This window comes from Ailuropoda melanoleuca, chromosome 1, assembly GCF_002007445.2.
Source record: "Ailuropoda melanoleuca isolate Jingjing chromosome 1, ASM200744v2, whole genome shotgun sequence".
NCBI classification, from domain to species: domain Eukaryota; kingdom Metazoa; phylum Chordata; class Mammalia; order Carnivora; family Ursidae; genus Ailuropoda; species Ailuropoda melanoleuca.
Window position 1 is genome coordinate 188,810,160 of NC_048218.1, and position 22,576 is coordinate 188,832,735.

The 22,576-nt window shown below is 41.6% G+C and overlaps 1 protein-coding gene across 2 annotated transcripts in view; it reads left to right on the forward strand.

Annotated features, from left to right (window-relative positions):
- The window catches only part of SND1 (staphylococcal nuclease and tudor domain containing 1), a 412,648-nt gene that overhangs the window by 26,329 nt on the left and 363,743 nt on the right, over positions 1-22,576 (forward strand). For both annotated transcript variants that reach the window (XM_034671485.1, XM_002913419.4), the window contains exons 2-9: positions 3,678-3,827; positions 9,959-10,079; positions 13,739-13,817; positions 16,360-16,520; positions 17,261-17,352; positions 17,982-18,140; positions 19,964-20,070; positions 22,370-22,460. In XM_034671485.1, the coding sequence (XP_034527376.1) occupies positions 3,678-3,827; positions 9,959-10,079; positions 13,739-13,817; positions 16,360-16,520; positions 17,261-17,352; positions 17,982-18,140; positions 19,964-20,070; positions 22,370-22,460 (960 nt within the window). The remainder of the gene's footprint in view (positions 1-3,677; positions 3,828-9,958; positions 10,080-13,738; positions 13,818-16,359; positions 16,521-17,260; positions 17,353-17,981; positions 18,141-19,963; positions 20,071-22,369; positions 22,461-22,576) is intronic.

Here is a 22,576-nt window from a genome sequence, read left to right on the forward strand (position 1 = left end):
TTCTGATAAGCAATATATTTTATTTACTTATGTTTATTGTTTGTCTCCTCCTACTAGAATGTCAGCTCCCTCAGAGTAGATATTTTTGTCTATTTCACTGAGTATGTCACTTGCCTAGAACAATACCTGGCACATAGTAGGCACTCAGATTTGCATTGATTTAATAAATGAATGAATCAGTTAATGAATAAAATTATAAAAATTATCCACTTAGATGTCAGGCCTTTCAGAGAGGAAAAATGATTTGTTTTGGTGCTATAGGAGATACAAGTTATTGGTCTTTTTCATTTTTAAAGACCCTTTAAGTATTTTTTTTCCACCAGAAGCTATTTCTCCTTGGCTATATTTGGTGAGAAACCTTGGATAAGAGAAGGCCATTAAAATATTTTTATTGAGGGGGGCACCTGGAAGGCTCAGTAAGTTAAGTGTCTAACTCTTTCGGCTCAGGTTATGATCTCAGGGTTATGAGGTTGAGCCCTGCATTGGGCTCCATGCTGGGTGTGGAGCCTGCTTGGGATTCTCTGTCTCTCCCTCTGCCACTCCTTCTCTTTCCCCACTTCCCCCGCTAGTTCCACGCCTCGCTTTCTCTCTCAAAAAAAAAAAGCAGAAAAGAAAAAAAAATTTTTTAATTGAGGAAGAACTTGAGTAGATTGTTGGCAGATAATGCAGGTGGAAGGAGTTTAACAATCCTTAGAAGCTGAAATGGAGATAGTTCAACACACACTACACCTCCTTTATGCTATTTCAGTTCCTATAAATAGTAGGAAGGAAACTAGTTCGTCTCTTATAGATAGGTCTCTTCCTACTTAATGGTCTGCAGACGCAGTCTTTTCCTGCTTCTCCACTAAGGCTATGGCTGAATGAGGGGGAGCGAGTTTCATGGTTAAATGTGCATGTGTCCGTCCTTTCTTCCTGGGGTTATAGGAATGGCAGTGCCTGCCATGATGAGCATCAGTTCTTGTTGCTCAGGAGGTTGAGTTGGTGCCTGCTACCTGAATTTGTATACTTAGTAGTACAAAAGGTGTCAAGCAACCTGTAAAGGAAGTCCTCCATAATATTAATCCAAGCATTGACTGTTGTCTGAATGGCATATTTGGTGCAGTAATGCAGAGATGTTCTGAGAGCAGTCTTCAGAATAGCGTTCAGGGAGAGGAGAGGAGGTACAAAGGAAGGTTTGCAAAATTCCTGTGCACAAGTTGTTTGCCAAAGCCCCTTATGGGGCCAGGGTAATAGTTATAGACCCTCAGGGATTGAGTTTACTAGGTAGAGACATTAGAAGTAGCACCTTTCCGATATTTAGGGACAAAGGGGATTCTTCTCATCATTCTGTTCTTGAGCTTTTCAGTGTTTTTTTGTTTTTGTTTTGTTTTGTTGTTGGTCAGATTTGAGAAATAGGGTGGTTTTGTTTGTTTTTGTTTGTTTTGGTTTTCCCCCTAGCTTGGGTCAGTGCTCACTTATCAGGGTTTACCTTGATCAGCTAAGATGGATTTTCTTGTAAATGTACCTTAGCTTTCCCAGCTGGGCTCACTGAGAAAGTACTGGGTCTCCTGGGAGTGCTTTATTACTTTTTGTGAAAGGTTGGCTACAACTGAGGGATCCGGCACTGGGGACAGATGCTCTCGTTTTATGCTGTATGTAGCTTGGCTCTCCTCAGCCCCATTCAGAACTTGTGCGTGAATGATTTCAAGCGCAGGTATTCTTCAATATGCTATTCTTGCTTCTGCTGCTTGTGAAGACTTGACTATAAATGAATCCGATCCAATCTCTTTTCCTTTACATCCTTTGGCGCTTCTCATTTCAGGAGCACCAAGCATCCAGTGTTCTAGTATACCTATTCTTTCCTGGCTTCACCGTGAAAGCTTGTCTTTTTAGAATGTCAGTTCCTAGGGATGATGCCCAGGGCATGGGTTCTCAGGAGAGGCAGTTTGTAAGGCTGTTTGGTTGGAAGCTATAGAGTTTAATTGCTGGTAACACTTGATCAGAAAGGGTATAAATGAAGAGCATGACTTATAAGTCTTTTATTGTATGTTGTCCTGGTGTAGCCAGAGAAGAGCCATTTATACCAAGGTCTGTGTGCTTTAAGTATTGAGGATATGGAGACATTAATCAGAGACTATTTTTTAAAAAATTAGAATATGTATATTTGTTGGGAAGTTTCTGTAAAAGCTAGTAGAATGGATAAATGAATTGTTTATACAATGAAATGTGCAGCCATGAAAATGAATAAAGAAGTGTTTTACATCAACATGGATGAATTTTATCAAGAAAAACAAAACAAAAGGCAAACAAAACAAGTTACATATGGGCACATAGTAGACTCAATTTATATAGAGTTCAGAAATAGGAAAAATGAAACCATATTGTGTAGAGATGTACACATAGATGGTAAAACCGTACAGGAAAGCAAGGGAGGGGTTGTCATAATGGTGACAGGGGAAGGGGCTACAAGTAGAGTGGGGCACAGAGGGGAGCTTAGGTTCCAGCAGCGTTCCTAGTCCTTCACTTGGGTTACTCAGCTGTTTGCTTATTTTTTAAAGTGTATTTATGTGTTGAAATGTGCTTCTGTATTTATGTTAATATTTCACAATTTAAAGCATTAATTAAAGTGGAGAGGCGAGGGAGAAATATTAGCTACGCAAATGTAAACAGGAGTGCCTTCCTTTCCAAGCATCATTCCTTTACAGAGAACTCCATGATCCTGTCTACCATAGGGCTCTATGTTGGCAGAACTCTCCAACCTTCTATCTACTAATTTTTCAGCAGCTATTTCTTGTTTTGAAGCATGAGATTGGGAGTTTTTTCAGATCTAGTGAAGCCAGTGCTCAAGCCTATCTGTTCATTAAATTGTGCCTTGCTGAGCGAAGACAACTTGAATAGCATGGGTGACGTTTGTCATTTTTTTCTCTATGCCTTTTCTCCTCTTCTCCCATTTGAAATCTTCCCTTCTTCTCCCCGGCAAATATTTTAAGTTAAATCCCCGTGAGCTTCAGAGCTCTTTTGCAAGTGGGTTCTATGCCTGGTGCCTTTGATTAGAGAGATAAAAGGAGCTACTGTGCTTAAGAGCTGTAAGATGTCTCTTTGATTTTTCTGTTTTAATCCTGGAGAGCATGGACTTTCTAGATCACTTCATATGTCTCCCTTACTCTAGACTGAATGCTGTCTGCAACGGAAGTGTAGCATTGGGCATACTCAGCTCCTTGCAGATGGAGTGTAGGGGCTTCTACCGTCAGCTTCCCTTTTCCTTAGGCCTTCCATTGCTTGCTTCCATCCTAGAAAGGGATGTGTGGATGGGGAGACATTAACTTCTTAATAATTGACAAGAACATGGTGGTGATACTCGCTGGGATGAAATTACAAAGGTCATTCATCTCCACATCTCACATGCCTCTTTATCCCAGACAGTCTTTATTTTATGACTTTTCCATTGTTTGTTTAATTCCCACTTCTGTTTTTGGGTCTGTCCTCTGAGAAACTAGCCCAATGTTTCTGTAGGTATTTCTCTTAGGAAATTAAAAATAATCCCATTCATTTAGTCATTCAACAGTTATTCCACAAATATTTGAATGCCTCCAAGGAGCCAAGTCTGTTCGAGATACTGGGGATAACAGTAAGTGAACAACTTCTGTTATGTAATCTAACCTCTAGACAGCTAATTTTCTTTTTCTCCCCCTCTCTAGGTCCTCTCAGGCTGTGCCATCATTGTCAGAGGGCAGCCTCGTGGTGGGCCTCCTCCCGAGAGGCAGATCAACCTTAGCAACATTCGAGCTGGAAATCTTGCCCGCCGGGCGGCTGCAACTCAGCCTGATGCAAAAGATACCCCGGATGAGGTAGGTGCTTCCAGAGGCTTCCCTGAGGCTGTGGACCCAGGTTATAGCCCAATCTCCTTGACTGATGCAAGTTTGTAATCTTTTCCTGTATATTTTGAGTGTTATTTTTGTATCACAGGAATAATGACTCTGGACATATCTACCATGGCTTGCATAGGTTTACAACACATTGACCACCGTTAGCAGTAATCTCAGTCTCCAGCCCTTTTCTCCTACCTTTTCCCATGTAGCTTGGAGCCTCTTCAGGTTTGTCCATGTTTTTCACTCCTCTTGGCCTAGTTTGGAATATTTCCTGGGTTGTGTCAGTCATTTGAGGTTGCCATTGGTTATGGCAGAGTTCTTTTATTAATTTATGTTTGAATTCTTCATGTTCAAAATTCAGAAGGATAGAGAGTGAAAAATCTAGTTCTCTCTAGGGACTACTGATGTTGTTAGTGTGTTGTATCTCCTTCCAGAGATACTTATCACCTGTCCAAGCAGACACTCTTCCTTTCATAAATGGTAGCATGCTAAATGCTTCTGCTTTATTACAGATTCCTTTTTTTTTTTTTTTTAAGATTTTATTTATTTATTTGACAGAGGTACAGACAGCCAGCGAGAGAGGGAACACAAGCAGGGGGAGTGGGAGAGGAAGAAGCAGGCTCATAGCGGAAGAGCCTGATGTGGGGCTCGATCCCATAACGCCGGGATCACGCCCTGAGCTGAAGGCAGACGCTTAACCGCTGTGCCACTCAGGCGCCTCTATTACAGATTCTTAATCTTCGATCCATGAACCCCTAAAGGCATCTGTGAACCCCCTGAAATTGTTTGCAAAGTTTTGTGTAAACATGCATTGTTAAAGGAGGGAGTTTTTAATTGGTTTCTCAAGGCTCAGTAGTCAAGAAGCCTTGTGTTACGATGATTTGAGAGACTTCTGACCTTGTGTCCCAGCATCCCCTCCATTGCCCTGTTTCCCTACCTCTAACAGCCTGCCCACCTTGCTGTCTTTGTGGTCTGCCTTGGACTCCTTCAGTTCTTAAATCTCTTAGCAATTGCTATGAGTCCAAATTTGGCATGGTTTAGTCTTCTTGGCTCCCATACTTGGAAACCTCAGTTCTTGTCTCTTCTTAAGGTAGTGCTCGGCTGACATCAAAAGTGAAATTTCTGGATTCTAATTATTTGTCCTTTCCCCAACTTGATGATAATTGGACAAGTTTGGTACCTCAGCTTTCCTGTGCTATTCCCTGACGTGGAAGTGAAGAAGAAAATGCAACTCATGGAGATCTTCTATTTAAGCACAACATGTAGTTTTTAAAAATCTGTAATAAAGGGGCATTTTGTTTGAATTACAATAATGGAGTAATATTCTAGAAAATGGAGAGAAGTCCCCTGTAATTCCGTCAGCAGAAATCCAGTTAAATTCTTGGGATGATGACAAAATAGGCCAAAGAAATTCTTTTTCATTGGTCCTCCATCGGTGACCACAAGCATTGGGAATGGGCATAATGATAGTGTAGACACTGGGGTTTTTAGTAAGGATGAAACAAGATCATGTCAAGTGCTTAGCACATGTCTATAAAGTACTTGATAAATGTTACTTGTAATCTCCACTGCTATTTGTTAATTTCTGTTACTATAAATACTCCTAGTACTGTTAGACCAAGCCCTGAAGATAACTCTTTCACAGCACTTTTCAGATTTTGGGACCCAAGTGCTTTTCTTGACGAACATTTGGAACAGATCTTTTCCTTTCAGTTGTGTGTTGTGTAACAGCTCAAGTGCTCATGAGAGGAGAAGAGTTGACCCTGGCTGGCTAGGGCTGATTAAGTTCATTGCCCCAGAAGAAAGACACAATGTAGCCTCTAAGAAAGAAGGGTTGGGTTTTAATTTCCTGTTTCGTGGATGGAAATCTAGGGCAGAGGAACACAAGGCCAGTTGGAACTTGTTCTAAAATATTTTAAGTCTATCCTATGTTACAGTACAGTAAAATCTTACAGGAATTATCCTGAGAGAATACTATGTGATCCGATCCCAGCCCTCATTCTAGTTTCATGTATTTGTACAGTGTGGTGCTTTTTTTTTTTCTCTTCCAAGAGCATTATGTTTCTCCTGGTAACTCTTCAAAGGTCCTGGAGACGTGAAGTATTTGATGGCTACAGATTTCACCCTTTCTCAGCTACAGCCACTACTTCTGTCCTGATAATCCAGTCTCTCTTTTCCCTGCTGTGATCTGGTTTTTTTCCCCCCACCTCGCTTTTGAAGCTGCTTTGACTCAAGTGACCAGTGATGCCGACTGGTAACCCAAATCAGAAGCCCGATTTCCTTTGCTCTTCCCTTTGCCTGTGACGTCCAGGCCTTTATCAAGACCTAGAGAGTCTGTCTCCTTTAAGAGATCTCTTCTCCATCCTTGAAACTTCACTACTGCTCCCATTATTCTTTGTTCGACTCTGATGGTGTGCTAGGAATGCTGAAATAATGGTCCCTTTGCCTTCATTCTCCTCCCCTCTCCTCCTTTCTCCATATGTTCCAGCTCTTTTTGAAACAAAATTGTGTTTATTCCTTTGCTCAGTGTTATTCCCACATTCATTCTGTGTTTATATGTCTTTCTCTACTACATTGTAAGCTCTTCGAGGGGTGGGACCTTATCTATCATCTCTGTTCTTGAGCCTAGTCAGTGCCTGACATGATACAGTTATACAGTGAATAAACAAGTGAATAATGAGGGTAAAAAACCTAAGCATCTCCTTTTGGGGAATCAGTGGATTGTGGAATGTGGCATTACCCTTTCTCTCTGGCTTTCCTTTGTTTTGGAGCATGTTGTCTATCCTTTTTACATTCAGATGGAGTCAAGGATGGTAGTGCTTATTTGCTTCCCTTTGTATCACTGTCCCAAATATCATTTGGTTGCTTATTCTCTGCTTTCACTCATGATACCTTCTTTCAAAGAAGCTCAACTCCCTCCTAAGTCCTGTGGCAGTAAAAGCAGCTCCACTGTATGTCCCCAGCCGTCACTGCCCTGTTCTAGGCTAATCCCCAGCGTTGCCTAGCTACTCTAGGCAGCCTAGATACTGCATTGATGGGCACTGTGGGAATTACATACTTATTTCCCACAGATTTACTGAGTTCATGTTATGTGTGAAGCTCTATGTTGGTTTCATGAGAAATCCAGAAACGAATGTTATAGTCCTATATTCAGGGGAACGTTTGAGAATTAGGATGGTGGGGGTGGTGAGGCAGAGAGGAACTGGTTACATACACATGGGGTGCAGTGGGTGGGGTGATTAGAAGAGGGGATAAGAAGTATTGAGCACTGGGCCATGGACAAAAGTAGCTAGCTTTAAGGATTTACATACACTGTTGAGTAGTGGAGGAGTCTACCTGGTTCAAAGAAAAGATTGGAATTAAAAAACTCATTTCCTTGTGGTAGACCTTGGACCTTGCTTGAGTCAGAGAGCAGAGTGCAAGCTGCTAGGTTGCCTGCTGTTAGCATTCTAAAGGTAAGAGGTAATATTGAGTCTCAACTACTTAACGGCCATTTGCTTCTTAGATTGAGCTCTGGGACATCGTGAACAGACCACAGCTGTCCTTCCTGTGAGGCCATTCTGGAGCTTATTCGATAAATGCTTTGGGCAGCTTTCCTTATACTTGATTCCTAGAGTTGTTCTGGGAGGCTATGTTGGGATAGCCTTCTCCAGCAGTTAGCTGTCTGCTGGCTGTCCTCTGTATGGACACTTGGACCAAGATTTGTCCTGGAGTGCTCTCTTGGCCTTGTGAGGGGTGATGTGGTCAGTCACTTCCGTGGGTCCTTCAGTTGCCTCTCTTCATAACTAAAATCTTGCGCAGTTTGTGAATTTGCCCAGCTCTAGGTGGAACACAACTTGAGAACGCTGGTTTAAAAAAAGCAAGGTTACAGAAATTAGGTTATTTTTTCTTATAGGATTAGGTATATGTCCTTTCCAAGACCTCCAGTGCGGCTTTCTCTTATTGCCCAGTGACTTACCAGCTGTAAAATACGAGGTCCTAAGGGTGAAGAGAAGGGTGCCCCTTCAGCAAGTCATAAAAGCTTTTAGTAATTCTATCTAGTTGGTAGAAATTGCAGGTTTCCCCATAGGTGCTGGATAGTTCCTTGTGAACTGACCCTTGATAAATGAGTTTTTACCAAACTCCTTCAGGAGTACTTGTTTTGTCAGAGCTTTTCCAAGTATTTAGGAAAACCATGTGTTACGGAATTTTAGATATTAGTGTGGTACTCAAAACTGAATCCTAAACATTGGATCTGTAGCTGAGAATGTTTTTAGAGTTAAGTGGATCACTAAGGTAATAAAAATGGAGGAGGCTGTGTTAGCTTGTTCAGTACAGTTTTGTGATGTGGTTGATAATTGGGCTCATTTTTCAGTGACAAGACTCTCTGGTGACAGGTGGCTATTTTCATTTTTAAGGAGTGGAGCAAGGGGTAGAAATGGGACATGAAAACATGATGAACTTTATATGCCCATTGAACGATTGGCTCTTTTGCTCTTGGGTGCTTTCAAGAAGGAGCTTTAGGTGAATGAGGATAAGCTTGTGTTTGTGTCTTTGAGAGCGCTTACGCAGGATCAGTTCTTCCTAGAAGCATTCCCAACGGATGTTATGTAACAGTGCTAGTTTTGTGAATACCGGTGCAACGGGTTGGTGGACTGCCATCTTTTGATTGGCTTCTGGTTTCTGAGAAGTCATACGGATGTTTTTCTTTTAAAAAAGCTTATTGGATAGCCCCACAGAATTATCTTAATGGTCTGAAAAGGTTAGCGGAGCCTTCTTTTCCAGGCCAGTGATAGCCTTTCCTCTGTGTAGCCCGAGCTCTGTGTCTCTGGGCAATTGTCATAGACAATGCATGCATATTCTATACATGCTTCCCTTTTGTACTTCACCTTTTTTCTGCACATGAGTTCCTGCAGATCCTGTATTCTTGAACTCTTACCCCCTCCTTCATTTCTGTTCTGAGGGAACTTGGGGGCATTGAGCTAGGTCTAGACTGTAAATTCAAGTGCAGGTGGCCTCTGACTGACAGAACTGTTTCAGAGGAGACACTGTCCCTTTGTACCATCCTAGAAGTGATGGGGGGGGATCTGGAGATCACGTGGAGACTTTGCATTCTGTGGACATGTGGCTCACCCCTTGTGTCAGAGCCTTGGATGGCTGAGAGGGAAGAACCACAACTGTCAAGAAGACTCCTTACCAGGGCCTGTTACTGGTGTCTTCCCTCGGATTCTGGGACCTGGGTCCCACTGGTGCAGCCTTGGACTAGAGCAGGAAAAGGAGACATTTTGGGGAGTAGTTCTTGCCCTTCTCAACTCTGCTGTTGTTAAAAAAGGTGGGGAAATTGATATAAGCAAGGCTCTTAACTTGAGCAGGAGACTCATTGTGAGATAGGAGCACTAGAACCTTGCCTTTTACTCTTTAGGTGCCTAGAACTGGTTTCAGGCTAGTTTAATAATCAGTGAAAGCACTTTGTAAACTGGAAGGAGGCAAACAAATGGAGGTGGTAGTTACTTACGTTTTCCCTTTGACTAGGTGAGTTCCTGGAACCTGACTTCCCCATTCAGGAGTGGGTTGATTAATATAAAGCATTTAGAGTAGTGGCTGGCTCATGGCAGGTGTGATAAAATTATTGGCAGTTACTATTCATGAAGTAAACTATAGCTCTGAATAGAAAGTGATGGAGGAGAAAGTACTGCTGCCAGTATCAGGGCAACTATGAGACCTGTTTATAGGGCCTGTGCTAGTTAAACCAATTGCTGGATCCTCTTTTTTTTTTTTTTTTTTTTTTTAAAGATCTTATTTTTTTGAGAGGGCTGGAGCATGAGCAGGGGGAGGGGCAGAGGGAGAAGCAGACTGCTCGCTGAGTTGGGAGCCTGCTATGCGGGGCTCCATCCCAGGATCCCAGGATCATGACCTGAGCCGAAGGCAGACACTTAACTGACTGAGCACCCAGGCGCCCCACTAGATCTTCCTTTTTTATGAGCCTCCTAAGAATGTAATCTATGTTGTGTGCATTTCATTTTTATATTCCCCTCAGGGCCTAACATAGGGCCAGGGTATTGAAGGAATGAAGTTGCTTGAGTGTGGATTGTGGTCAGGAATGCAAGTGACACATTTGTTTTGTCTTTCAGCCCTGGGCATTTCCTGCCCGAGAGTTCCTTCGGAAGAAGCTGATTGGGAAGGAAGTCTGTTTCACGATAGAAAACAAGACTCCCCAGGGGCGAGAGTATGGCATGATCTACCTTGGAAAAGGTGAGTTAGCAAGGAGAAAAGGACTTACTTCTCTCTGAGTCTAAAGTTTCTCCAAAGATCAGATTTTATCTGGTGGAAGGCCAGTGTGAGTTCTGGTGGAGGTAGTTCTAGGACAGTTGGCTGTAGGTGTAATTGGAAGTCCTTTCAGTACCAGAGCTCATGTGCATAGGTGCTCCTGGTGCTCCCGATTCCCGCTCCTTGTTTACTCCCGTGCCTGCTTTGCTGGCCTGGGTTAGGTGTGCGTAGTAGCCCGTAGCGTTCTTCCTTCTGTTTAGACCATCAGCCTGTGGAACTCAGTGGCTCTCTGCTTCTAGGTCATAGTGCTAATTGAATTCCTGTAGATTTCCTATTGCATCTTCCATTTCCTTTGTCTGTCTTTTGGCTTTTCTTCTCCTGGGGCTTTTTAGGAAAGGAAGAGTTGTTTAGGGTTTGTACGTTTTTGCAAGCCACATGTTTTGGAATGGAATGGAAAGAACACAGGCTTTGGAGTTGCGTAGATGTGGGTTGGAATTCTGGCTTCTGTTACCAGGTACTCTTATTTAACTCTTAGCCTTTGTAAGTCCTAGTTTTTTCATTTGTAAGCTATTGAGAGAGTTGAAAGAGATAGTGTATGTAAAGCATTTGGCTCTGGCACAGAGTATGTACTCAGTAATTGTGTGAGCGTGTGCACGTACGCCTGTTATTCAGCTGGGCCAGGTGGCTCATGGGATATTGGGTGTTCTGATCTTTTTTGGATTAGGAGGAGGGAGAGCATACGATTGTGGAATGGAGTTTGAACAGAAATAGGACATTGAAAGGACTGGTAGGGTGTTCTCCATAAAGCAGCCATTTTGGGAGTTACTTTGGGAGCAGATATATTTTTTTTTAATCTTTGATTAAATTCTGTAATTCTTTGATAAAATAACCTTCCAACTGAGCTGTTTTAGATAATTTTTTGACCTGGGTAGTCCGTAAGCTGGAAGTAAGCGAACAGCTAACAACATCCTGTAAGATTCTGATTTTAACTGTAGAGGTCTTAGGAAAGTGAGTTGGACGACTCCAGGATGACCCTGGAGATGACTCGTTTGATTTACCCAGTACAGAAACGCCCTTTTCAGCCTCCCAGACAGATGGCTATCTGCTTCTTGATTGAATGGGAAAATATAGAAATATATAGAATCTCTTCAGAAAGAGAAACAAATTTGCCTTTTACGCAAAATTCAAAGAATATAATAGGAAAGAAAACACTTAAGCATTATTGTTAGATGGCTTCTGGTTAGAGAGAATAGAACCGCATGGTCTTCAAAATGCAATCGTGTAAGGATTTTATCACCTAAAAAATTGCAATTCCATAACAGCTCGTCAGTCTTCTGTTACCCTGCCAGAGACCTCCCTGAAACTACAGAAGATGTCAAGCACAGATATCTCTATAAAGAGACCACCTCTGAGAGTTCTTTTAAGTAAACTTGGGCTTCAACTAAACTGGTCTAAGTATTTATTTTAAGGGAAGTTGACGTTTAAAATTCTTTGTTGTTTTTAGAAAGTTCATTTTTAAAATTGAGCCAAATTATAAACTGGATATAATGTAGCATGATAATGTACTAGTGTTTAGACTAAAACCTGGTACATAGGAAGTGATCAATAAATACATACTGAAAGAATGTTTGGAATTATCTACATCTTTTAATTTTAAAGGTTTAAGTGACTTAAAGTTTAGTATTTTCACCCAGCTCTTTTAAGGAAATCTCCACACCAATTCTAATGAAAGGATACAGTGGCTTAGATAATCAGTATCCATATGTTTATCTTGCTTCATGGCTACTCACTTTTTATGATGGAGAAGAATGGTAGAATTGGAGAATTTTTGGTTGACCTAGAACTTACTTAAAAAGAAATTTAAAACTTACTTAAAACTTATTTTTAAAAAAACTTGAAAACTTATTTTTAAAAAAAAGTCTTCTGACTTAGAGAAAATAAGTTGTTGTCCGCTTGCTCAGAATACTATCCCAGTTGTGACTTTGTCAGTTTTATAATTTGATAAGTACTAAGCACGAATAAGATCCTTGGCCTACAAATTCCCCATTTCAGTATTCTATCCACCACATTTTGTTGCAGGAGTTCAGCCCAGGGAAATATATTTTTCTCCCTTTTGAAGGAGCAGTCAGAACTCACTTTTTAGAAGTGGGGCAGCCAACAGCCATTTCAGAGTGCCCTGTGCCAAGAAACTGAAAGCTATTTGGCATGCAGTTGATTGGCTGGTTTTGTGACCACACACCTTGTTTGTACCCGGGCCTTGTTCTTTCTATTCCCTGACATCTTGGCACCTTATTGCTCAGGTTTTCATTTAATTGTTAAACCCTTCCTTTTGACTTTTTATTCTTTGGGATTCCTGTTGCTTTGAAACAATCAGTGTAATATTTGCTGATGTCAGATAGCTCTATGTGTCTGTGTCTGGCCTCAACAAACAGCCCAGTGGAAAGGTTCTGGTGACCCATGCTGAGCCTCAGAACCCGAGAACTCATTGTATAACTATCATTCATCTCGACTTTCCTTCGTAAAAAAAGAGGCTTATAATTCGCTTCTCTAGCAATTTGGGCAATGCTAATGGCAAGGCATTTAGGCTGGATTTGGGTGGTGCGTATATTGTTACTGCTTACAGAAGTCAATATATAGTGTATTAAATATAAATCTTACAGAGTTTTATTCTTTGCTGATGTTACCTATTAGCTAGACTCCTGTGTTTCAGTTTATCTGGGACCTTGTTCTCTGCCATATTAAAGATTTCCTTCACAGATGTCTTCCTTTATCGCTTTGTCTGACAAGCGGAGATTTAAGAGCATACAGAATCTGAACGCTTTTTCAATAGAATGGAAATGCAATTAATGTTTCAAGTGCCCAGGTAGAACCTAATCAGATTGCATTTTAAGTTTAACTTCATTTTTCTTGCCTGCTGCTATATGATAGATTTGAAATCTAGACACCAGCTCTGCCCCTGTCTCTGAGAGCAGGAGAAAGTCTTTGACAAACGGTGTAGCTTGTCTTGGTGTCCCTCTTGGAGCAGAGAATAGGGCATCCTGAGAGGAATTGGACTTTCTGTGTAGAACGTGATAGATATTCCTAAATGAATCCATCTGGTTGTACAGGTGTGGGGACTAATATTTTGTTTTTAATTCCTGGTGTGTGCTGGGCACTGTGCTAGATTTACAGACATTGTGGTTTAATTTTCACAAGAACCCACGTGGCAGGTACACGTCCCATTTTATAGATGAATAAATTAAGGTACTGAGAGACCTTGTCTAAGCTATTAAGTGGCGGAATTTGTATTCCGCTCCAGGATTCTGCTCCTTAGGTCAGTGTTCTTTATACTCTCTTGGGCTGCTGTATGTGTCTTGCTTTTCTTTCAGTCTCTGTAGTTCCCGAGATTGCCTTTGGCCTGGGAGATACACAAGAAAATTAGAAACAAAGTCCTAAAGAAGAAGATTTATAGACCTTTGGGTCTTCAAGACTAGACATTTTGGGAGAGGAGGTTTTCTGAAAAACCCAACACTATATTGCTGCCTTGTCCAATTCTCTGACATCATTCCCCTTGACAAGCTAAGGGTGATTGTCGTTCCATTTGAGCTCTGCTGCTATTGGAGACAGATTTGCATCTTGTGTTTAATTCCTTTTTTCCTCCTCAGATACCAGTGGGGAAAATATTGCAGAGTCTCTGGTTGCAGAGGGCTTGGCCACCCGGAGAGAAGGCATGAGAGCTAATAAGTAAGTATTTATTACTCTTCTGACTGCCCCCCTCTTCTGACCCCCTCTGACTTCATTCTCCTCCACCGTGAGAGCTGGAGTCATTCAAAAGACGTTGGGTAGTCAGCTCTACTGTGGCTTTGCTGCATTTTCTTTCCTGTCCCCTGGCATATAGTGGGTAACTTCTGGTGCTCTCCTGGCTTTTAGGACATTTCCTGCCCCAGTGTGGATTATTCTGAGCCAGGAGGTTACTTAGGATTCAGTAGTGACTTTCGACATGTATAACTCCTTTAAATAAAGAGTTTGAGACAAGGCACTTCCATTCTTTATGTTCATAAGAGCCAACAGGCTATGTCTTACACAATAGATACTCATTTCCAGAGTATTTATCCATCCATCCTAAAAGATTTGTTGTGTACTGGGCTGTGTTCTGGGCACTGAGAATACAGCAGTGGACAGTTTCTGCTAACATTTTAATGGGGAGACAGACAAGAAACCAATAAACAAATAGATATACAATATGTCATGTGCAAGAAATAAGTGCAATGAAAAATAAAGTGGAGTGAGTAAATAGAATTCAAAGCAAAATCTGTTGCTTAGAATTTGGGGAAACTGACAAGGGCTCAATGGTTCTGTTTTAAAGTCAGGGAAAATTTTCTGTCTCTCCAAAGCCTTTTAAGCCTGTTTTGGTCTACGGATCTGTAGATGCCTAAGTAGTAGGTAAAAATGTATTTGTTTAGCTAATGGCAGTGTGAACGTAATGGGAAGAGTGTTATGTCAGCTTTATAGCACATGTATCATGTTCAAGTTCACCAGTGTTGGCTCACAGTAGGATGGATTGCAGCTGGCTTTAATTAACACTTTAGTCTCTGAAAAGTGATATGTTACATCAGTAATTTGGAGGCTAAAGATACTGTTTAAATCATTAAGTCCTTGCTATATTATATGACTGTTGTTGGTGTACAAAAGGCTTTAGGTAAATATTTGCATGAATTGTACCAGTGATGGGGATGAGCAAAGGCAAGAATGTACTTTTTGCATTCTTCCTGCCTTCATAGACTTTGAGGCCAACTTATTCACCATATACTTCTGTCGGTCCTTTCTAACTGCAAAGAAACATTTGTTGGAGCCTATAATTGGGGGGTGAGCATGTGGGAATTTAACTGAATAAAGACATTTGTCTTAGGTGGTGTTTTTAGAGGCTGAAGTTGTATCTTAAGGAGAATGGTTAGCATGATTATCGTTGCAGGATTTTTTGGGAATCCAGTTTGCAACCAGAATGAAAATTTTTAAAAAAGCTCGTACCTCTATTGTACCATCTCAACAAAGAATCTCTCCTGGAGTCCCAGTCTTTTTTCTCTAAAGCTGTCTTGACTTCTCCTTTTCTCAGTTTCTGTGTTTGCTTCTATCACTTAAGGTACATTTTTTTTATTGAATTCTGGTTGCAGTCTTGGGTCCCCAAGGATGTGACTGTCTTCTTTGGGGAGAAGGGGGAAAGAACAGTACTGAAGACTTCTGGCTTGAGAAATTGTAGGTCAGGCATCCCTGTTCCGATATCCCTATTGCTCAAGGTGGGAGATTAAACTTATGCATATAGCCTTTTTTTTTTTTTAAGATTTTATTTATTTATTCGACAGAGATAGAGACAGCCAGCGAGAGAGGGAACACAAGCAGGGGGAGTGGGAGAGGAAGAAGCAGGCTCATAGCAGAGGAGTGATGTGGGGCTCGATCCCATAATGCCGGGATCACGACCTGAGCCGAAGGCAGACGCTTAACCGCTGTGCCACCCAGGTGCCCCTATGCATATAGCCTTTGATGGGACCGGGTGTTGAGATTGTGGAAAGGCCTCAAAGTTTACTGTTCCCTTTAGCTCAGGGGTGTGTGGGGGGGAGTGGGGGCCATTTCTAGTTTTGTTTTTTGGTCTGTTTTCTGGTTTTCTGGCTGTTCTCATATATGTTTGGTTTCCTGCTTCATGAAGGAGGAGTCTTCCGTTTTCAAAATGGAAGCTTTTCAAAAAAACTGCTTTTGCCAGGCTGGTCTTATTGAATGTGCAAGTGGTTTTGGGGTGACATCTGTAATAACAGTATTTACTCTGTATTCCCCAGCCCTGTTGTATAGACAGTAGGGAGTAAGGGTGGTTCTTAGTCACTTTCCTTGTTCTGTGTCCTGCTGAGCTCTTCCTGGATTCCACTTCCTGAGTCTGGGATGGTTAAATGAAGCTGTACCCCCCAGAGAGGCTTCCCTCTGAGCCACCAGCTTGTTCTCTTGTAATCACTGATGGTGGCAGTACCGAGATGTGGGTTCTTTGCATCTTCTCATTAAATGCTCTTAGGATCGAATCTGTTGTTCAAGGGAACAAGCCTGGAATCCGGAAATTACATTCATGGTGATTTTCTGGTTATAGGCTTGGGTCTGCAGCCATAGATCTGAAACACATGCTTTGGTTTCTTCAAGGGGAGCAGATGCTGAAGAAACCTAGAGTTCAAAGAAGAGCTTGATTTTTTTTTTTTTTCCCTTTTCCCTGTTGTGAACTCATCACACGTGTTTCTTTTTCATGTCCCAGTCCTGAGCAGAACCGGCTCTCAGAATGTGAGGAACAAGCGAAGGCAGCTAAGAAAGGAATGTGGAGTGAGGGGAACGGTTCACATACTGTCCGGGACCTCAAGTACACCATTGAGAACCCAAGGCACTTTGTGGACTCACACCATCAGAAACCTGTCAATGGTGAGGCTGGTGGGAAAAGACAGACATGATGCAGAGTGATTTCTGTTTGTTCTCCAGTTTCTTGAGGTTTATAAAAGCTATTTTATTTGGTATCCAAAGGAAATTGTTAAGAGTGCAACAACACTGGATTTTGGAAGGTAACTTGAATCCAGTTCATGTAGGTTACATCAGATGTATTTTGACAGAGGTTAATCCTTTGCTGGTGCAGGGTAGTAGATTGCTGGTAATTTTCCACATTGGGTATCTTCCTGTTTTCTAAAAGCTGCTGCTTACCTATTGTCCCTGAAATTATATTCTGTATACATATTAAACACACACACACACACACACACACACTCATTCACATTGTAGTTCTTGGCTCAGTTGTGAGACCTTTTTAACTACAGACTGAGTAAAATAAAATTATTACCAAATCTGAATTATTACTTATTTTTTGTTGTGCACCTGGTACTCAAGTGGGGAGCAACCTAGCTTATGGATAACAAAGCTTAGGTATGAGCCATGAGATCCCAGAAAGTGGAGAAGACCTTGAAGTCAGTCTCATCTGTACTCCCAGGAATAGTTTGTAGAAGAGTCTGTTGTATGGATACTCATGGTCTTCCAGTGTTTTGTCCTTTCTTGGAGGGGGGCTTTCTGAACGTTTTGGGGAGATGAACTGTGTTAAATGCAGTTTGATGGGGCATTGTTTATCCCTGGCACAACTTTTGCTAATGACTTAAGCTGTTTATTCTGTCACACAGCTATCATCGAGCATGTGCGGGACGGCAGCGTGGTCAGGGCCCTGCTCCTCCCAGATTACTACCTGGTTACGGTCATGCTGTCAGGGATCAAGGTCAGACCATACACTGGGCTGTGGGGTGGATATAGGGTTTGTGGAAGTGTTCAGTGACCCGTAGATTGTTCTACTCTGGGACTCTGGATTTACTGATTCTTCCTCATGTTAACATTGACTAGAGTACTTTTACTGTAAACTTTGCGGTGGGACTTTTCTGATTAGATCAGATAAGATTTTTAAAAAGTTTTTTAAAGTACTTAGGGCCTGTTTTGAGTGGGCTGTGTGAAGAGGTGGTTGAGATGCAGAAAGCAAACTTCAGAGTTTCCTGCCTCTCCTGAGAATGGCTTGTCTCGTGTAAAATATCCATTTTGATTTAAAAAAAAAAAATCAGGGATTTGAAACTAGGCACTGGTGACTCTTCTTGGCAGGGGTAATTTTCCAATGTAATTCAAAATTGCCCCATGGTAGTGACATGAGTTTTATTTGCCTTCCCAAGAAGTCTGACAAGATGCTATTTCTAGTCCCTTTTACCAGTATGTTTTACAGAGGGGTTAGAAGGCCTGATTTGAGACCTTCCCTAGCTTAGCTTTGTGGTATTTGTGGCTTTGGATGGTTTGGTGTGGTGTGAGGAGTGCCTGGCACTCACAGCGAGGCTGCATTACCCACCTACCTTACTTTCACTTCAGTGCCCAACTTTTCGACGAGAAGCAGATGGCAGTGAAACACCAGAGCCTTTTGCTGCAGAAGCCAAATTTTTCACCGAGTCTCGACTGCTTCAGAGAGATGTTCAGATCATTCTGGAGAGCTGCCACAACCAGAACATTCTGGGTACCATCCTTCATCCAGTGAGTGTGCCCACATAGACTGGGCTGTGTGGGGTTAGGGGTGCATCTGGTGTTTGGTGGGTTGTGGTTTGCCTCTCTTCTCTCTCTCTGTATTTAAGAACCATTAAAATATCTTGGCAGGATTATCATCTGATTTTTGAGGCATTTTCTAGGGAGACATCAGTTAACTGATAGAATTGGACAGATCTGTCCAACTTACTCACTTTTAGAAAATGAACCTCAACTTTTGAGTTTGTAGGGGGAAGAGGAACTCCTATTTCCTCAAGTGTTGGTCCTTGAGGTTGGGAATAGGCAAGTTGAGGGGCTGCCCCATAGATGAGCGGTGGCACTGAAATGTGTAGAATAAGATTGCTGAGGTTTGTATGTAGGTCTAGAGGCAGCTCTTTAAAGTATTGGTGGAACTAGGGGCACCTGGGTGGCTCAGTCAGTTAGGTGTCTGGTTCTTGGTTTCTGTTCAGATCATGATTTCACGGGTCCTGACATCAAGCCCCTCATTGGGCTTCCTGCTCAGTGGGAAGTCGGCTTGAGATTCTCTCCTCTCCCTCTGCCCCTTCCCCTGCTCTCTCTCTCAAATAAATCTTTACTTACTTACTTTTTGAATTCTATCAACTATTTATGTATTTCTTTTTAATATTTTTTAAAATTTTAATTCAATTAATTGATATATAATTCCAATAAATGTTTTTAAAAAATAAAGTATTGGTAGAACTATGATGAGGAAACCTTTTTGTAGAAAAATTACTTTGTATACTCCAGGCCTTATCCAGTTACCTCCTAACTCTGCTTTTTTTTTTTTTTTTAATTTTTTTTAGTTTATTTATTCGACAGAGATAGAGACAGCCAGTGAGAGAGGGAACACAAGCAGGGGGAGTGGGAGAGGAAGAAGCAGGCTCATAGCAGAGGAGCCTGATGTGGGACTCGATCCCATAATGCCGGGATCACGCCCTGAGCCGAAGGCAGACGCTCAACCACTGTGCCACCCAGGCGCCCCCCTCCTAACTCTGCTTTTGAGCAGGAAATAGGTTCTTTATGTTCTTCTAGTTGTGACTATTAGTTCTTTCGCATAGACTTTGGTAGGTAGGTTCCTCCTGGAAAGGTGGTGACGTTGTTTTGTACCACCCACGTGCAAGTGAATTTTCATTATTGTAACCTATATCCGGTACAGAATAAACTGTTAGTTATTCTTTGGCTAGAGAATTCTTTCATGATGGTTGTTGTGGAAGGCTGGGAGGCTTGGTTTGGAATGTGCCAAGGTCATGTCTGTTTCTTCTGGAGGACTCGCTGTGTGCCTGTGCCCTACCAGATGGCTCTGTGTCACAGTAGAATGGGAATTGTAATTCACTGGGCAAAATGTAGCTGAAGTTATTCCCTTACTCAGCCCGTTCTTCAGCTTCCTCCTTGTGAAAAGGGGAGTAAGTGCTGATCTTAGGGAAGGCAATAATAAGGTGTAATCTCTACTAAAGATTAACATCCTCCTCTGCCCACAAGAAGAGCTACTGAAATGTCAATTCCATTCGATGCCACTAACATTTATCCTACTCCTGTTAAGTGAAAGTTACTGTTCTGGATGTCGTGGGGATGGGAAGCCCAGACTCCTAGGAGTTGCTGCAGAGTGGTGGCTCCCATCTCAGAGCTGGTTTCTTAATGAGAGAAGTGGCTTTACTTCTTCCTTTCCTTTTCCTTTTCTGTTTCCTTCCCTTCCCTTCCCTTTCCTTTCCTTTTTTTAATATGAACTGCAGCATGGATTGTGGCTGTTGATTGTGTCAGAAGTCTAGAGAAATGGATTCTCTTGTGCCTGCTTTCTCATGTGCCTTGTTTTTCAGAATGGCAACATCACAGAGCTCCTCCTGAAGGAAGGTTTTGCACGCTGTGTGGATTGGTCGATTGCAGTTTATACTCGGGGCGCAGAAAAGCTGAGGGCAGCTGAGAGGTAAGGTCTGTCAGGAAAGCCTTCCAGCCAAGGATCTTGTTTAGGATCTTTAGGGAAAGAAATCTTGTGATCTTCTCTCACCTATCTATATCAGTATTTGTTACATTTCAGTAAAGGATTAAGGAAATTCCAAAAGAGGCTAAGATCTCATAGAGGAGTTGCTTACTTAGAATTGGGTTGTCTGATTCACTGCTATACAGTAAGGGCTAGATTTTCATTCAGAAATTGTTCTTCACCAGATTTGCTGCTTTAATGTTTCTGGGTCACCCTTTTCCCCAAACCCCTCACTGAAACTCTGGGTTTTAGGCGTTTCAATGAAATAAACTTGAGACTCATTTGAAATGATGTAGTCACTTATCAGCTACTACCAAACAGGCAGGCTGGAGCCAGGGGTATAATGGAAAGATAGAGCCTGTGGGTCCTAAAACAGGACCATTCAATGTTACTGTGAGGCCTCATGCCCTCATTTATTGAATCATGTTTTAATTAAATATGTTAATGTAACTGTGAGGTGCTGCTGTCACGTTTTTAGCTAGGTGCCTTGTGGTTAAAGAATATGTAGAAAATAACTTATTTCTAGAAAAACAGTACTTGGATATTCCAAAAATTGGGTGGCTATTTCAAGTGTCAAGGTCAAGAATATCCAGGTGTAGGAGAACTTCGTTCACTTGGTGGGGTAAATGGAAGAAAATGAAGCAGGTAGCAAGAGTAGAAGAATAGAGATGATGCTTGGGGAAAGCCCCAGCCACCATTTCCCAGGATACATTTAAGCAGAAGATGCACCAGCTGATGACAATGATCCACTCTCGAGATGTTTTGTATGACTTACTTCACAGTCCTAAAGTTGTAGTGGTCTTGACAGCTTCCTATTTTTGGCCTTTGAGGCACACAGCTAAGAGATGTGCAAGAACGTGAACTGGATGAGTGTAGTTTTCTTCCCTTGAGTCTTTCACATCCTTCTGTGCCTATAAGCAGAAAGACTTGAAACTTTTTATAAAAGTAGATTTTTAATCTGGGCCATTGGATACGGCATATCTGATTTAAAAAATTGAATACGGTTTTTTAGTCTTGATGTTCCACAATTAAATTCAAAAGATTAAATACTCTTACCCAATACAGTGTTCCAAATACCTCTGATTATTCTGTGATGCTCAAAATTTTTTTTTGTTCAGAAAATCCTGTGAGTCTGTTATTCTAAATATAATTTTGGTTGATACTTCTTTTTGCATTCTTTAAGTTCCTGCCTCTCTTTGAACAAAGTGAGTACAATGGCAATAGTATCTACGTGTTTTATAGCATCTGTAGATTTTATGGATTTTTAAGAGTGCTTATCATTAGAACACAGGTTTAGACCAAGGAATGCAAATCGTGGCTCAGTAATATGTGATTACTTGCCTGGTCTTTGCATGCTGAATTTGACTTGCTTGCGTTGTTAAATCCCTGTCAAAGTATTTTATGTATTTTACAACTGATTCTTTCTCATTTCAGTGCTGCCTTTAAAAAAAAGATTGCAGTACTGTTTTCAGAAATAAAAGAGCTCCTTTCCCTTGCACATGTATCCATTTATTTGTAAAGACTTTTGTAAATATAAAACACAAAAACTGTATTTGAAAATATAGCTCTTTACTGGTTTTTTAAAATCTTTGCACATATTCCATTTTGCTCTCAGCCTGGCTGAAAAAATTCCTGATGGTTTTGGTCCTGTAAAACAAATGTCTGCCAACACCGTTTTTTCCCTTTTGTCAGCAAACTTCTATTGGATTCTTGTCCCTTTTCTTCTTTAGATGCACTACAGAGACCATTTTGTTCTTGTTTCTCACGTAAGATTTGGTTAGCTGATGAGCTTTTTTTTTTTAATTCAAATGGAAATTGAGCAGGCCTGTGTGTTTAAAAATTGTATTTGTTTGTTTAGATGTGGGTGTTCTTCCCACTTCAGAGAGCAGTTGCTCTGTGGTTGTCATTCCCGCGCCTGGCGTTTAGTAGTCCCTCAGGAGAGACTGGATAAGCTCAAGAGCTCATTCAAGATGGGCCTGTAGTCTGGGCTTGAAAAAGTGCACACCTAGACCCCGGCCTGCCAGCCGAGGGCACGTGGTCTGTATGTATCTTGGACAGTTCCAGCTGCTGTACACTCTTTCCTGTGGCTTTCACGCTTTGTTCCGGTTTCACAGGTGGCTTTCTCTTGGGTGTCTTGTCTATGAGGTAGAGGAGGATTCTGTACTGTTTGCTCCCATGGAGATGGCGGATTCCATTTGCTGACCTGTTCTGTCTCAACGATTTGCATCCTTGTTTTTGTTGCCAGGTTTGCAAAGGAACGTAGGCTGAGAATATGGAGAGACTATGTGGCTCCCACTGCTAACTTGGACCAAAAGGACAAGCAGTTTGTTGCCAAGGTGAGTCATTCTTGGTATCTTAAGGTGCACGGTGGACATTGCCAGCTAGTGATAATACAAAGAAGATCTGAACAATGAACCCAGAGCTGAAGCATTTCTATTTTAAGGCAAGCCAG